The 16640-nt window shown below is 28.2% G+C and overlaps 1 protein-coding gene across 4 annotated transcripts in view; it reads right to left on the bottom strand.

Moving 5' to 3' along the window:
• The window catches only part of pnt (ETS transcription factor pointed), a 487180-nt gene that overhangs the window by 1880 nt on the left and 468660 nt on the right, over positions 1-16640 (bottom strand). For 3 of the 4 annotated variants that reach the window (XM_073959416.1, XM_073959418.1, XM_073959419.1), the window contains one exon: positions 43-953. In XM_073959416.1, coding sequence (XP_073815517.1) covers positions 43-953 — 911 coding nt within the window. Of the gene's footprint in view, positions 1-42; positions 954-12715; positions 14956-16640 lie in introns of those variants that run through there. The other variant, XM_073959417.1, reaches the window with a different exon arrangement.

The raw sequence follows: 16640 nt of genomic DNA, 5'->3' as shown, positions 1-16640 counted from the left end.
ATACCTTGCAAAATTCCAACAAATTCTTCTTTTCAAACTTACCTCATCGGGATCGGTTAATTTAAATTCCCAACCATCACCGGTCCATGATATAAATCCTTGACATGTCTTGTCCATTAGCAGTTCCAATAAAAATTGCCACAGCTGAATGGGTCCAGAACCTTGGAAGCAGGGTACACCACCCTGTGTAGAATAACCACCCAACAGAGCTTTATCCAAACACATGGACGACAAATAGGCAGCTGGATGCTGGGCACCATGATGCGTGGCCCATTGATCAGCCTGCCCGGCGCTCATACTGGCAAATTGTGGAGTGTCATAAGGTGAAAATTCCGGTGAATAAGCATCATGAAATCTTGAACGACTATAGGGATTATATTTTTGTTCAACATTTAGACCATAAAAATCAGCTGGACTGCTATCCAAATAATTATTGGCTGCTGCTTGGGCTTGATGTTCCTGTGATGACATGGTACTGTGATAATCACTATCATCATAACCACCAGCAGCGGCGGCTGCTGCTGCAGCAACAGCGGCACTGGCATTTACCATGTGGGCAGGTGATAACCCAAATGTGCTGAGATCTGTGGGATCATTGGCAGAATTCGAGCCAGCGAGATTACCATAGGCAGTTGTTTGGGTACCGGGCTCTTCTTTCATTTGATGTTGTGTATAAAAAGCGGCTGTGGCAGAATTACGCATGGACATTTGCATATAATTGAGATTGGCACCATTGTTGTTGTTGTTATTGTTGGCATTATTACTATTAGCACTACTGTTGGGCGAAAGGCTGCTGGATTGTACAGCCGTTGTGGCATTTTGTTGTTGGTTTGCATGAGCGGGTGGCAGCATTGAGTTTTGATTATTTGCAGCATTTTGTTGTTGTTGTTGCTGCTGCTGTTGTTGTTGTGGTGGCGGGCTGTTATTGCGATCATGTGTAGATGTGCCATAACCTAAAATGACAAAAATGGGAAATAAAAAAATTAGTATTTTTATATTTTTTTTTGGGATTTTTTAATTAAGCCAAATTTTCAAGATTTTTATGTACCGAAAACACTTATTAATATTAAAAAAATAGTGAATAAATATATAAAATGAATAAATTAATATTAAAATGAATAAAATAATAATAATAATAATAATAATAATAATAATAATAATAATAATAATAATAATAATAATAATAATAAATAATTAAAAACTAATAATAAAATAAAAACTAACTAACTAAAGCCAAATTTTCGAGGTATGTACGATTTTAATATACTTAAAACACTTATTAATATTTAAAAATAAATAATTAAATAATTAATTAAATAAACAAAACAAATAAATAAATTAATTAATTTATAAATTAAATAAAGAAATAATAAATAAATAAATAAATAAAAATAATAAAAAATAAATAAATAAATAAATAAATAAATAAATAAAAACTAATTAAAAAAAATTATTTCAGCTAGATTAGATTTAGATTTATTGAGACTTTTCGTTCTTAGTAATGCAGTATATACATAAAACAGTTCGTTTTGAAAAACATTACTCTCTGTAATAGAGGGTAATAAATGAAGTTGAGCCAATGGGGGATTACTCCACTCAAACAATTATTTTAATATCAAAGCTAAAAGAGTATGCAAAAATAAAATAAATAAATAGATATTAAAATAATTTTACAAAATTGATTTAAATATCATATGTCTCTGCCTAATATTCATACAATTTCAATATTTTTTCTAATCGATATTTTAAATTTCGATAATTTGCTTTTTTATTTATAAAAATCAGTTTTGAAGATTTTTATTATTTTTCTAATTTTTTGCAACCGACTTTTGTTTATGAATTTTTCTTGTAAAAATTTTTATTATTATCATTTTCAGAATTTTAAGTTTTTTTTTTTAATTTTTCAAATTTCTATTCATCCTTTTTATTTCTTTAAAGATTTTTACTATCTTTATTAAAAAGAAGCATTTAAAGGAAAAAAGTAATTTTTGGTAACATTCTCCAAATTTTAGGATTATTTATACATTTTGGTTTTTAAGTTAAATATTTTCTATTCTTTTAAAAAGAATTGTCTCGAAGGATTTTTTAATTTTTTTGTTTTTGAAAATGTTTGCAAAAAATTGATTTTTTTAAGATTTTTTTCTATCAAAAAAGTAAAAATCAGTTTTGAAGATTTTTATTATTTTTTAATTTTTTGCAACCCACTTTTGTTTATGATTTTTTTTTGTAAAAATGTTTATTATTATCATTTTCAGAATTTTATGTTTTTTTTATTAATTTTTAAAATTTCTATTCATTCATCCTTTTATTTATTTAAAGATTTGTATTATTTTTATTAAAAAGGAGCATTTAAAGAAAACAATTAATCCAAATTTTAGGATTCTTTATACATTTTGGTTATTAAGTTAAATATTTTATATTGCTATATTCTTTTAATTTAAAAATAATTGTTTCAGAGAATATTTTTTAGTTTTTCTGTTTTTGAAAATTTTTGCAAAAAAATTGATTTTTTTTTTTAATTTATTGAATTTTTTTTTATCAAAAAAGTGAATTATTTAAAAAAAAATAATTTTTGTTTCAAAATTTTAAAATATCTATTCAATTTTTGTTTTTACTACAAAAATAAATATATATTTTTTGATTTATTAAGATCTGTTTTTATTTTATTTTTCTAATTTTTGGAAAATGGTTTTTAAATTTGGAATTCAATTAAAATATTAAAATTTTCTATATTTATTAATATTTTGAAAATTACTACCAATTTTCTTAACAAAAAATATAAATTGTTTTTTATTTATTATTTGCTTTGAAATATTTTTCGTTATTTTCCTATTTTTGGAACCAATTTTGGAAAAATAAATAATTCTGGGCTAATATTCCTAAATTTTGTTATGTACTTTTGTTTTCATTTAATATTAACCCCCATTATTATAAGTCTTCTTTTGTTATAGTTTGGATTTACCGAACAGATTTATAGCGTTCCGGTTAACTTAAAGGTAAAAGTGATGATTGAATTTCAAGGAGGAGCTTCAAGCCATTAACTTTCAATGTGAAAATTATATTTTTAATACCTCCAAATTAGTTTATTTTGCATTTTTAAATCCATCAGATAGTAAAACAACACATGTAATAATGGCCCTAAATGTTTTAAATTTCCATATTCTTTTAATAGACAACAACTTTTTAAAGATTTTTAAAATTTTCTGATTTTGATTTGAATTTATTTTTAATTTTGATTTTTTTTGTAACCAATTATAATTATATTTTTTTCTAAATATTTGTATTATTTTTCATTTTTTTCTATTAATTTGTTAACATTTTTATGTTTGCTTTTTTTTAATTTTTGCAACCAATTTTAATTGATTTATTTTTATTTTAATTTAATTTTTTTGGCATCTCATTTTAATTTGTTTTTTTTTTTTATTAGCATCAAAATAAATTTGCCAAAAAATCCATAAAATTGCATTCATTTTCATTCCAACCATTATGCCTTAATTCATTTTCCTGTCCATCAAATCTTAAGATTTTCCCACCCATTTCTTCACATCACATCTTTAACATAAACACAAAGGAGGCGGGTCAATGAAAACAACACAAAAGATTTCAAACGGAGAATAACCCCTTTCAAATTATACGGTTTTTATATGGTGGTGGTTGTGGTGGCAGCAACCTCATCATGCGCATAAAGCGTTGATGATTTGATGGCATTCGAAAACCAATCAAAATCCATTGAATTACCAACACCAATATATCCAGTCTCCCCATCAAGAGATAGGTATTATGTACTTACACTGTTTGTTGTTGTTTCGTTGGATTACAAAACAACAAAACTTTATTGTAAGAGCATAGATAACATAAATTCAATGAGAGAGAAACGGGTTTATTTTACTCCCCACATGGAGAGTAATATGGTGAGAGCAATACATCCCCCCAAATCATTGGGGCCTTTTATTGGTATTAGAAGAGCCAACACCAAAACGATGTTAAACGAATAATGCACATTATTCTCTATATCTCTCAACAAACAATAGGGGGAGATACAATCTGTTGGGGCCTCTCCAAGTATGAGATGAGCCAATGCCAGCAATGTGCAACGATTAAATTGCCGAGTAAGCAAAACACCCGATTTATCTCTCAGTGCATGTGTGCCGTTGGGGAGACTCAATGCATTAGTACTCACAATGAGAACATACTATACAATGTTGGGGCCGTATTTAAGTATTAGAAGACCCAATACTAATGCCATTATTATTGATATGGCCGAGAAGAACGACTTGTATATAAACATGAGAGACTTTTCGAAGGGGGGTAACACACAACAAACCTGTTGCTTGTGAATTTTGTGGAAATTTGCAAATTTTGTTGTTGTCAATTTCCTAAGAAAAACATAAACATTTTATGATTTAAAACTGCGCAGCATACGTATTTTGGGAGGTTTGTATTTGGATTTTTTCTTGTTTCTTTGGTGGAGATTGTTGTATTACTCCTCCCATTTTGTTAGTGGGGGTTTTCTTATGAGAGATAAAATTGATGCTCTACTGAGATTTAGTTAAGTGGATAGATAGATGTATTGTTGATTGCTTGATTGGTATTTCAAATGATTTTTGTATTAAACCACCCAATCATTTGCCTCCTTTGTTAATCACCCCTCTCTCTCTCTCCCTACCCATTGGAAAAAGTTTTTACGTTTGATGTGGAAAAAGTTAGTGGTGTTAAGGTATTTTTTTTTGTACTTGCCAATATCTCACCCTTGTTGGCAACTTGTTGAGTGCAATGTAACACAGGGAGGGAGAGTTGGTTTGTTGGGTGTTTGGTTAATGGGCCCCTGCAGTTATTTACCCCTGTGTGTGTGCGCGCCACACACACTTTTGTGTGTTAAATGTCAATAGAAAACAATGTTTCTTGGTATTATTTGCCTTGTTTGGGGTTATTTCACACAACAAAATCACATCAAAGAGGTTGAGAGGGTTGTTGCGCTTTATTGCAAAGGATTTTTCAATTACAATTTAATTAAAAAACATTTAACACCCCGTTTTATTTAGTTTGCATTTGAAATGAACAACTAAATAAGACGTTTAGTAAATAAAGGTAATTTTGTGGAAGAGATTTGAGGAATGATTGTTCAGGTTAAAAATTAAGTATAAAAAAATTAAAAATAAAAATAAAGAAAATAATACAAATTAAAATAAAATAAATAGAAGAAAGGTAACTCGAAAAGTTGGATTCAAGGTCTGTTCGGGGTATATGAAATATGAATATTCAGATTAGTTTAAAAACTAAAATATTAAGGAATTTTTAGATTTATTTTAAACTAGGAATTGTAGTACAAAAATAAAAAGAAGATTAGGTAAAGATATATGTACAAAAAACAGGTGGTATGGGAAATTTTGAAATTTTGTTTGTAATTAAAAATTAAAAAAAAAATAAAATTGAAATGATAATGATAAAATGGAATTTTTTCAAAAGATAATCCCTGATGATGAAAATCGATGATGTTCGAAATATTGGAAAAAAAAAAAATAAAATAAAAAAACAGCAAACTCGGTTTTTTTAATTTTCTGACCTAAAAGCCAAACTAAGCCAACAAAGATTAAAATTAAGAAATTTAAAAAATTGTTTTAAGCTCAGTTCGGGCTACAGATGACATAGGAATATTCAAATTAATTCGAAATATTGGAAAAAAAAATAAAATAAAACTGGAAAACTTTGTTTTTTTTAATTTTCTGACCTAAAAGCCAAACTAAGCCAACAAAGATTAAAATTAAGAAATTTAAAAAATTGTTTTAAGCTCAGTTCGGGGTACAGATGACATAGGAATATTCAAATTAATTTAAATAAATAAATGAATAATAAAATAAAAAGTTTAAATTTTTTATAGCAAAAAAAAAAAAAGGAAAAAAACGCTGGATTTAAGATCAGTTCTTAATACAGATGAAATGGAAATGTTGCAATAATTTGAAAAAAATATTTTTTGTTTTTAATAAATGAGAGAAAAATGAGAAAGGTAACTCTAAACGCTGGATTTAAGATCAGTTCGTGATACAGATGACATGGAAATATTCCAATAATTTAAAAAAAATGTTTTTTGTCTTTTAATAAATGAGAAATAAAATATAAAAATAAAAATATAAAAATAAAATAAAAGAGAAGTAGAAAAAATATTCAGAATCATGTAAAATGTTAAAAACAGTATTAAAACAATTTAATGTTTTTTTTTAATAATCGAAATATAAATGAAAAACGAAATTGTTTTTATTGCAAATAAATAAAAAAATGAAACCGAAATAATATTCAGATTCATGTAAGAAATAAAAGGAAAACTGCATTCAAACATTTTAAGAATGTTTTTTAATAAATGAAATATAAATGAAAAAACCAAATTTTTTCTACATTGCAAATAAATTAGAAAGACATTATTGATTTTTTTGGTTATTTTATAAATGAAAAATAAAATAAAAAATTCAAAATATTTGTTCTTATTGCAAATAAATGAAAGAAATCGAAAAATTATTGAAATTTTATTTTTTTAATTACGGTTAAAAATAAGAAATTTTGAATGTTTGTTTTTCTTCGAAGGTTACTCTAAACGCTGGATTTTAATCAGTTCGTGATACAGAAATGAAATGGAAGTATTCCAATAATTGGAAAATATATTTTTTGTTTTTTAATAAATGAGAAATAAAATAAAAAAATAAAATAAAACAGAAGTAGAAAAATATTCAGAATCATGCAAAATGTTAAAAACAGTATTAAAACAATTTTTTTTTAAATAATTGAAATATAAATGAAAAAACGAAGTTGTTTTTATTGCAAATAAATAAAAAAATTAAACAAAAATAATATTCAGGTTCATGTAAGAAATAAAAGGAAAACCGCATTCAAACATTTAAGAATGAAAGAAATCGAAAAATTATTAACATTTTATTTTTTATTTAATTACGGAAAAAAATAAAAAATTAAATGTTTGGTTTTCTTGGAAATGAAGGAATTTTCTTGATCAATGAATTTTTTCCTTCATGATGAAGTAAAAAAAGTTGTAGCTTCATAAGGTCTGTTTAAGGGTGCAACATTATAGAGAAAAAATGTAAATTTCTAAAAAAATATAATTTTTTTATTTGTAATAATATGTTTCAAAATTTGATAAATTGTTTCATGTAGAATTTTTTAGATATTTAGGTAATTTTTTATTAAAAATTTTGTTTCTAATGAAAATTTAGTTTCTTTCTAATGATTGTTTCAAAATGAATTAATTAAAAAAAATTTCATTTGGAATTTTTTTCAATATATACATACATACATATATTAAATTATTATTATTATTTGTAATAATATGTTTCAAAATTCGATCAATTGTTTCATGTAGAATTTTTTAGATATTTAGGTAATTTTTTATTAAAAATTTTGTTTCTAATGAAAATTTAGTTTCTAATGATTGTTTCAAAATGAGTTAATTAAAAAATATTTCATTTGGAATTTTTTTCAATATATACATACATACATATATTAAATAAACTCTGTACATGTTTCTGTACAACGAAACTTGTAGACGTTTTCGAAATTTGTAAAGGAAAAAAATTTAAAAATTTCCAAGATAGTAGATTCTTGCAGGTTCTAGATCAGATCAACAATTATCAAACAATCATTTTGAAAATTTTTAGTAAATATTTCGCTTCGAATGAACACTTTGTTATCAATGAAGCAATCTATCGACTTTTATTTTTAAATCTTGTGTTGTGTTTTGAAAGTTTATGCTTATTATTTGAACATTTTAGGCAGTTTTAGAAATGTATTTAATAATAAAAAACAAATCTCCCTAAAACAAAGTCTTGGATCTTGTTCTATAAAACTTTGAATTGTGTTTATTTTAATTTTATATTTTCACAATTTCATAAAAAAAGGATTGAACTTCAGTTCTTGGTTTTGGTAAACTTCATGTTACTAAGGGTTATATCTCTTTCACAACTGAAGGAAAATTGACAAAATGTTTATATAAAACATTTTACCGTATGTTCTTACATCAAATCTAAGTTTCTCACTTTATTTTTTGCCAACCTTAAAATTAATTTTAATTCCCTTGCTAAAGCAAATTTACATAGCGATTCAATAAACCCTTTTTTCACGCCAGTTCTTGGCATTTAAATCTATGCCTTTTCTTCTCATTACTTTGATGGTGATAATGATGATGATGTGATAATTTATATATTTACTTATGATGGCTGGTTGGTTGCTTTGTTGGCGGTGTGTTGTATATTGTCTTGGTATTTTAATTTAATATCGTGTGAATGTAATTAAAATAAGTTCTGCTCTATGAGAAATAAGTCGAGCAAGCTAACAGACAACCAACAACCCCACCTCCCACAGCAGCAGCAACAACAATGACAACTTGTATTTGTTCTTTACAAAAGCAAAGCAGAGTCTTGCTGAATATGACCCCATGAGCTGTTCTTTTTTCTACTCCATTTAAAGTGGGCAGTATTGTTTTAGGTGGTAGATAGTGGGTGGAGTTGAGATTTAATTTGTTGGTGTTACGTAAATATTTACAGTTTTGTGGAAAATTTGCCAAGTAAATATTTTCAATTGGATGAATGAGAGGTTTTAATTAAATCCTTTGAAACGAAATAGATTTGGATACTTTTGGTTGGCAAACAAAACAAGAGATTTTGTTAATTAAATGACAACGAGAAGGACATGGGACCTTATGGAGGGAGAAATTGTTGGAGGAATTTTAAAAATTGTAATGGAGAAAAGAAAAATATAATGGAAATTTAATACAACAATTTCCAGTTTAAGAAATTGTAATTTTAAAAAATGGGTTTCAAAATTTAGCAAATCATTATTAATGAACACAAATAACACTATTTTATATTTAAAATTTATTTTTAGTTATTTTAAGGAATTTTAAAATAAAGCCTGCCTATTTTTAGTTTTATCACCTATAACATTGTGGTAAACCTCAGAATATTTATTTCAAAAAATATTCCTTTGGATTTACAGCATTCCAAAACATGTCCTTTTTCATAAATAAAATTAGAAAACAAAACAAAAAATTCTAAATATTTTAAACAAATCATTGACAACATGTTGCTTTCTTTGGGGAACATATTTTAAACCCTTGTCAAAAAAAATATTTAAACTAAACACAAAGAAACAACAAAAATGTGCATTGAAAAGTCAAACAGCAATGTAAACAAATGTTAAACCACATAAACGTAACAATGTGCACAAAACACCCCTGCATTCCAGCGAAAAAAAAACCAACAACAATAAAGGGAAAAAAGTCATGACCACATCAGACATATGGTGTCATTTGGGGGGAAGCAGAAGAAAATGAGACAAGTGTAGGAATGTAATTTTTAAACAAATATAAACAAAAAAACTAACCCTAAAAAAATATTATACAGTAAGACCTGCGTTTTGGAAACATATTTTCAATTTTTTGGACAAACTTAAACGAATAGTCAAAAATGTGGTTTTTCCTTTGGGTTTGGTTTTAAGGGATTTAATGGGTTTTTATTGGGAAGAAATTTGAAATTTCGACCACAAATGAAAATTTCTCTTTAAGGGATATTTTTTTATTCATAGATCTTTAAAAATCCTTTAATTTTCATTATTTAAGGAAAACCAAATCGAATGGAGTCAAAATTGAAAATTTCCCTTTTGGGACATTTTTGGGGAAATTTTTGTTTTTGATGAATTTTGTTATTTAACGTTAATATTCGTGAAATATTTAAAGAAATTTGTAATTTGATCCATAAATAAAAATTTCCCACAAAAGGACATTTTTGTTTTTATTAATTTTTGAAAAAAATATTTCATTTTTTAATTTTATTAGAATTATTAGAAAAACTGATTCGTATAGAGTTAAAAGATAAGGGAAATTTTTGTTTTTAATGGATTTTGATAATATTGATCAATATGCATAAAAAATGTGGAAGAAATTTTTAATTGTTCCATAAATAAAAATTTCCCGTCGAAGGGATATTTTTGTTTGCATTGATTTTCGAAAAAAATTCTTTTATTTTTGGTATCTTTAAGAAAAACCAAATTAAATTAAAAAATGAAAATTTCCTTTTTTGGGGAAATTTTTGTTTTTAATGTATTTTGTTATTTTACGTCACTATGCATGAAATATTGAAAAAAAAAATTAATTTGGTCCATAAATAAAAATGACCCTCAAGGGGAATTTTTTATTTTTGAATTTTTTTTTCATTTTTGGATTCTATTAAAGTACTGAATCGAACAAAGTAAAAAATAAAATTTTTGTTTTTAATGAATTTTGCTACTTTACGTCAATATTCATAAAATATTGAAAGAAATTCCCTCAAAGGGAATTTTTTGCTTTCACAGATTTTCGAAAAATTCTTTAGTTTTTAGATTCTATTAGAAAAACTTTATCGATTATAGTCAAGAACTGAAAATTTCCCTTTGGGATATTTTTAGGGAAATTTTTGTTTTTAATGAATTTTGTTACTTTACGTCAATATACATGAAATTTCAAAATTCAAGAAATTTGTAATTTAGGCCGTAAATAATAATATCCCTCAAAGGGAATTTTTCGTTTTCATAGATTTTCGAAAAATGCTTTAATTTTTAGTTTTTATTAGAAAAAACATTATCGATTAGAGTCAAAAACTGAAAATTTCCCTTTGGGATATTTTTAGGGAAATTGTTGTTTTTAATGAATTTTGTTAGTTTACGTCAATATGCATGAAATATTGAGAGAAATTTGTAATTTGGTCCATAAATGAAAATTTCCCTCAACGGGAATTTTTTGTTTTCATTAATTTTTGAAAAATTATTTTATTTTTGGAATCTATTATAAATTCTGAACCGAACAAAGTAAACAATATAATTTTTGTAGGAAATTTTTGTTTTTAATGAATTTTGTTATTTTACGTCAATATTCATGAAATTTCAAAATTCAAGAAATTTGTAATTTAGGCCGTAAATAATAATTTCCCTCAAAGGGAATTTTTTGTTTTCATAGATTTTCGAAAAATGCTTTAATTTTTAGTTTCTATTAGAAAAACTTTATCGATTATAGTCAAAAACTGAAAATTTCCCTTTGGGATATTTTTAAGGGAATTGTTGTTTTTAATGAATTTTGTTAGTTTACGTCAATATGCATGAAATATTGAAAGAAATTTTTAATTTGGACCAATTAATATTCAAAAAAAATCTTTAAATTTTTCTTTATTTTTTTGCAAGAAAAATTATAAAAATAATTTTAAAAATGTTTTTATTTTAGAGTCAAAAACTGAAAATTTCCCTTTGGGATATTTTTAGGGAAATTTTTGCTTTTAATGAATGTTGCTATTTTACGTCAATGTGCATGGCATATTGCAAGAAATTTTCAATTTGGTCCAATTGATATTCAAAAAAAAAATCTTTAAATTTTTCTTAATTTTTTTTTGCATGAAAAATTATAAAAAAGCTGAAATATTCTTTTATATTAGATTCAAAAAATAATTTTTGTAGGTTTTTTTTTTTTTAATTTTTCTTTATTTTTTTTTTGCATGAAAATTATAAAAAAATTTGAAAAATTCTTTTATTTTAGAGTCAAAAAATAAAAATTTCCCTTTGGGATATTTTTAGAGAAATTTTTATTTTTGATAATTTTTGATCATGAATGTGTCGAAATTTGAAATATATAAATTAAATAAAATTCGTATAATTTTTATGAAAATAAGTTGACCAAAAAAGCCCAACAAAAACATAAATAATTCAGAAAATTATAAATAAAATAAATAATTTAGAAGAATTATTTTGGGCCATATATCCAATTTTTGGAATATATCGTAGATATTTTAAGGTTACGTTGCTCTCTTTGTTTTTAAATTTTTTTTTCTAGGTCTATAACTTCAAATTTGCCCAAAAAACTCAATTTGGTTTTCGAGATATTCACCATAAATAAGGGGGAATTTTAGCTAATTATGATTTTTGGTGTACTAAGTTTCCGTTTTTTTTTTGTTATGGTTACTTTTATATTTATTTGGTACTAAGTTTCCGTTTTTTTGCAACGGTTACTGTTACATTTATTTTCTCCATAGCCTTAGCTATAACTTTGCGAATACAGTTTTTGAGAGAAAAATTTCTTGTTAAATTTTTGCCCCAAGGAAGAGGGGTGTTTTGTAAAGGCAGGCCATATCTCAGAAACAAATTTGAATATTGTCTTTCTATCTTCGGCAAATTTTTAGCTAAGGACTAGGAGAAAATAATTGTAAAAGATACCAAGTTGAAAAAATCACATATAATACGTCCAAAAACTGTAAAATTAGTATTTCTGGATTTGGCATTGTTAAATTTTGCCTAAATGGAAAGTGGTGTTTTGTAAAGGCCATATCTCGTAAACCAATTCGAATATTGTTTGCCTATCTGTGGTCAAATTATAGCTAAGGACTAGGAGAAAATAAATGTTAAAGATACAAAAGTGAAAGAATGTCATCTAATACGTCAAAAACGGCTCCATTAACTACTTGCAAAATTGGATACCACAGGGCCAAGTCCCCCTAAAACCCCTAAATTTGGAAACCAATTAGAATCCATGCAAACCTTTGAATAATTATCTAATAAAATTGTGATGCCTAAATCTAAAAAAATGTAATTTATAACTTTTGTCAATAAATTAAGTTTTGCACTTATCACGACCCCACTGTACTTCCTTTTTAACTTATAAAAAAAAACTACTAAAAAGTTAAAAATTTCAAAACTTTACCTTGACTGAAAAAATTCGCATCAATATCGGTATACAGCTGGCCGGTGGTGGAACTATAATCACCCACATAGGGTAGGGTGTCATTGAAATAATTAATACCCAAGGAAGCGGCTGTTGCTGCACTACCAATACCCGTTAAAAACGGACCAGCCGTTGTTGTACAGGACGTGGATGTGCTGTTGCTGCTGCTTGATAACGAGGCGGATGATGAATTAACCAATGTTGCGGGGGAGGAGGAGATTGAGCACGTTGATGATGCTGATGATGATGTTGTGGAGGATATTGAATGTGATGCGCAGGTGGTGGAGGAGGTGGTGTTGGATAATGATGTGGAGGAGGCGGCAATGGCAACGGCAGAATTATTTGGTGTACAGGCTGAGGCGGCGGCGACGCTTGCGGCAGAGTTATTTGAGGATATTGAGGGTGAGTGCGAAGACATTGAGGAAGCTGTACTGCTACCTCCTGTACTGCCGCCGGATAAACGATGATGGGCAGGTGGGTGATGTTGTAAATGATGGTGATGTTGTTGTTGCTGCTGCTGGTGTTGGGAGTGATGATGATGTTGTTGCTGGGAGTGGTGATAATGTTGAGCTTGTTGTTGCTGCTGCTGCTGGTGTTGTGATGTTGGCGGGCTATGATACATTTGATGATGATAGGGTGATAAATTGGGATTTTGTTGCTGGGGCTGGTGATGTTGATGATGCTGCTGCTGATGCTGCTGGCTATGCTGCATTTGTTGGCCATGTTGTAATGTGGCGGTGGCTGTATATTGCGGCGAATGTTGTTGACCCAATGCCACTGCAGCCGTTTGAGCATGATGCTGCTGCTGCAAATGATATTGCTCATAACTGTTATACGATTGTAAAACCATATTTGCCGCCGTTATTTTATCACTCAACTCCGAATTGCTATTGTTGTTATTTAAATAATTGAAATTTTGCAATGATTGGCAATTGTTGTTCAAATTATATTCCGTTTTAATGTGTGTTGGACTTAAACGATTTACGGCCTTAAGGGGTGAGGTGTTGATGCTGTTGCTATTGGTCAACAGTGATGATAGCTCCTTGTTACTATTGCCCAGTACTGGTGTTGTTGGTGTTGTTATAATGGTAGAACCAACTAAAAACGCAGAGGGCGGCATTGCTTCGAATTTAGAATGAAGTCAACAACGTCACAATTTTTAACAAAATTTTTTACAAAAGGAGAACAATTCTCATTGGCTTGGACGTTAATGTTGCACAAAAACTTCATTGACTTTTACAGGCCCGGCATTAGTTAGAGGGGAAACAACAATGGAATTTGTGATTTATTAAAATTTTCACTTTATACAAAATTTTCTCTTTGGTTCCAAAAAAAAATTATGGGGGCGTAATGTTCTTGTTGGTCATTCAGATTTATTCCAAGTGGAGTATTTTTAATTAATATTTTGTGTGTCGGCAATGTGGGCCACTTGACATTTATGTTGGTTGTCGTCACTGAGGTTTAGTTGGCGATGTCACATGAGTAACACTAAATATGCTGGTAGTACTTGCAATTGTTTATTTTTAAGCGTTTTAATTTTAAATTGATGTTTTTGTATTATGCCTCTTATTCTTTCACTTTTATTGTCATATTGCGTTCACAATTTTATTTTTTGCACACTTGAAAAAATCGAAAATTTTCCACAATTTTTTAAATGCGGGTTTTGTTTTTCTTTTTATAACGTTATGTTTATTTAATAATTTGTTATTTTTTAAGATTTTAGCACAATATATTCCAAACACTTGTTATTCACTTGTTTACGATTTCCGTTTATATATTTCTCTATTTTATTAAATATTTTCATTTATTTTTTTATTTGATAGTTTGATCATCAAAATCTCATTAATTATCCATTAAGAAATTGTTTGCTGGGTTGTTGTTATTATTGTGCGTAGTTTTTTTAATAAACCAACTACTATTTTGGTTGTAATATTTAGTTAAGTTAAATGCGAGAGTCACGCGTATATATCCGTCCGTACCTCTTGCACCTTTGACATCCGTTAATGAACTGAACTCACAACTAACCAATGTTTGAAGTTGTTTTTCTTTATTTTTTCCCTTCCATCCATATTTCATTCTTCTTGTATGAATGCTGCCAGCCACTGCGTTAACGTGCTCTGCTCTAATGTTCCACTGGACGTATGAGTGTGTGTGTTCGAGGGCTTTGTTCCATTCAGCCGTACTCACTCACACATACCCTCAACCATCACACAACGATCATTTGTCTTGTTGTTGCACCCCACACAACAGAGGCTCTTGAAATTCATTCATTCATACCAATACATTGGCACACAAAAAGTATCTGTGTGACAATTGCCTACTAACAAAATACCACTACTAACTTTGGTTGGTGTTGCTTAGATAAATTCCTTTACTGGGAGAAATCACTCTCTATCTTTCAGACTCTTCTCCCAAAGGAATGAGTAGAGTTCGGCTAATTCCATATACCATATGAGTTAATACTGAGAAGAGTGAGTGAACAATATATGGTCCCCAAATTTCTTACTCAGAGCAATAGTACGAGTATGTTTGTGTGAGAGGTTTGTCATATTGTACAATCGGTTATATGGGTGTGAGGAGTAGTATATCGTCGTTATTTCACATCATTTGATTTGCGTTTGTTGTATAAGGCAAGAATCGCGGTTCGGCCGGGCGGTCGGTCGCCTTGCACATCTGGTTAAGACTTTTATATATTCATTCAAAGATGTGTACATAAATGCATACATACTTGCGTATATAGATACATAAATGTATTGAATGAATATATGATGTGAATATGAAGAAAATTGTTTAGTGAGATAGCCATTGGGAATAGAATAAAACTTAAACAAAAAGTTTACACCCCTTTACCCCTTGGAACACTGAATGAGGTTTTTGGTTGAAAACTCTATAATTTGGATAATCGGAGAATGATTAACATGAATAGGTGTAAATAGCATGAATTATTACCTACAATCGGAGATTTTTTAAGAAGATTTTTTCCTGGGGACTGACATTTTTCTCGCGGATTTTGGATTTTGAAATAAAATCCAATGGGCTTATGTATGCATATAATTTTTTTTCAGGGACACAATTGCGGTCTAACAAGAACTTTTGGGGACACAATCGATCATTTTTATAAAACATTTATGGGGACACAATTTAGAGTATTTTAAAGATGTGGGCCGAAAACGCGATTATTTGGAATTCGGAGAATGTTTAACATGGTGTGAATAGCATGTTTTATTTTTTATTTGGGTTCCTACAACAGGGTATTTTTTTCCAGGGGACTGTTTTTGAAAAATGAAAATTTTGGGGACAAAATTGTGTGAGAATAGATTATTTTGGGGACACAATCGAGGACTTATGTGTATCGACATTTTGTCGGGGACACAATTGTGCTGTAGTAAGAATTTTTGGTATTCAATTGAGGATCTTTTTATATATATATTTTCGGGGACACAATTGTGGATTTTGGAACAAAATGTTTGAGGACGCAATAGTGGATTTTAAACTAAGAATTTTGGGGACTCAATAGTTGATTTTGAAGTCTGATTTTTTTTATGAACACATTTTCGTGGATTTTGAAAAATTAACATTTTGGGGACAGAATCGTGGGAGAATAGATTATTTCGGGGACACAATCGAGGACTTATGTATATCGACATTTTTTCGGGGACACAATTGTTGTTTACGAAGACGTTTTGGGGACTCAATCGAGGATCTATGTATATATAGAGAGATTTTCGGGGACACAATTTAGAGTGAGTTAAAGAAGATATTTTGGGGACACAATCGTGGATTTTAGAAAAATAATGTTTGAGGACGCAATCGTGGAATAGAAACTACGAATTTTGGGAACTTAAGTGTGGATTAAAAACTATGATTTTCGGGGACTGAATCATGTATTAGGAAAGCTTGTGGA

The sequence above is a fragment of the Musca autumnalis genome, unplaced genomic scaffold (assembly GCF_047663935.1).
Source record: "Musca autumnalis isolate F117 unplaced genomic scaffold, ASM4766393v1 scaffold_1, whole genome shotgun sequence".
Classification (NCBI taxonomy): Eukaryota; Metazoa; Arthropoda; class Insecta; order Diptera; family Muscidae; genus Musca; species Musca autumnalis.
The sequence above is the reverse complement of the archived record's forward strand: the minus strand, read 5'-3'. Positions and strand labels throughout refer to the sequence as shown.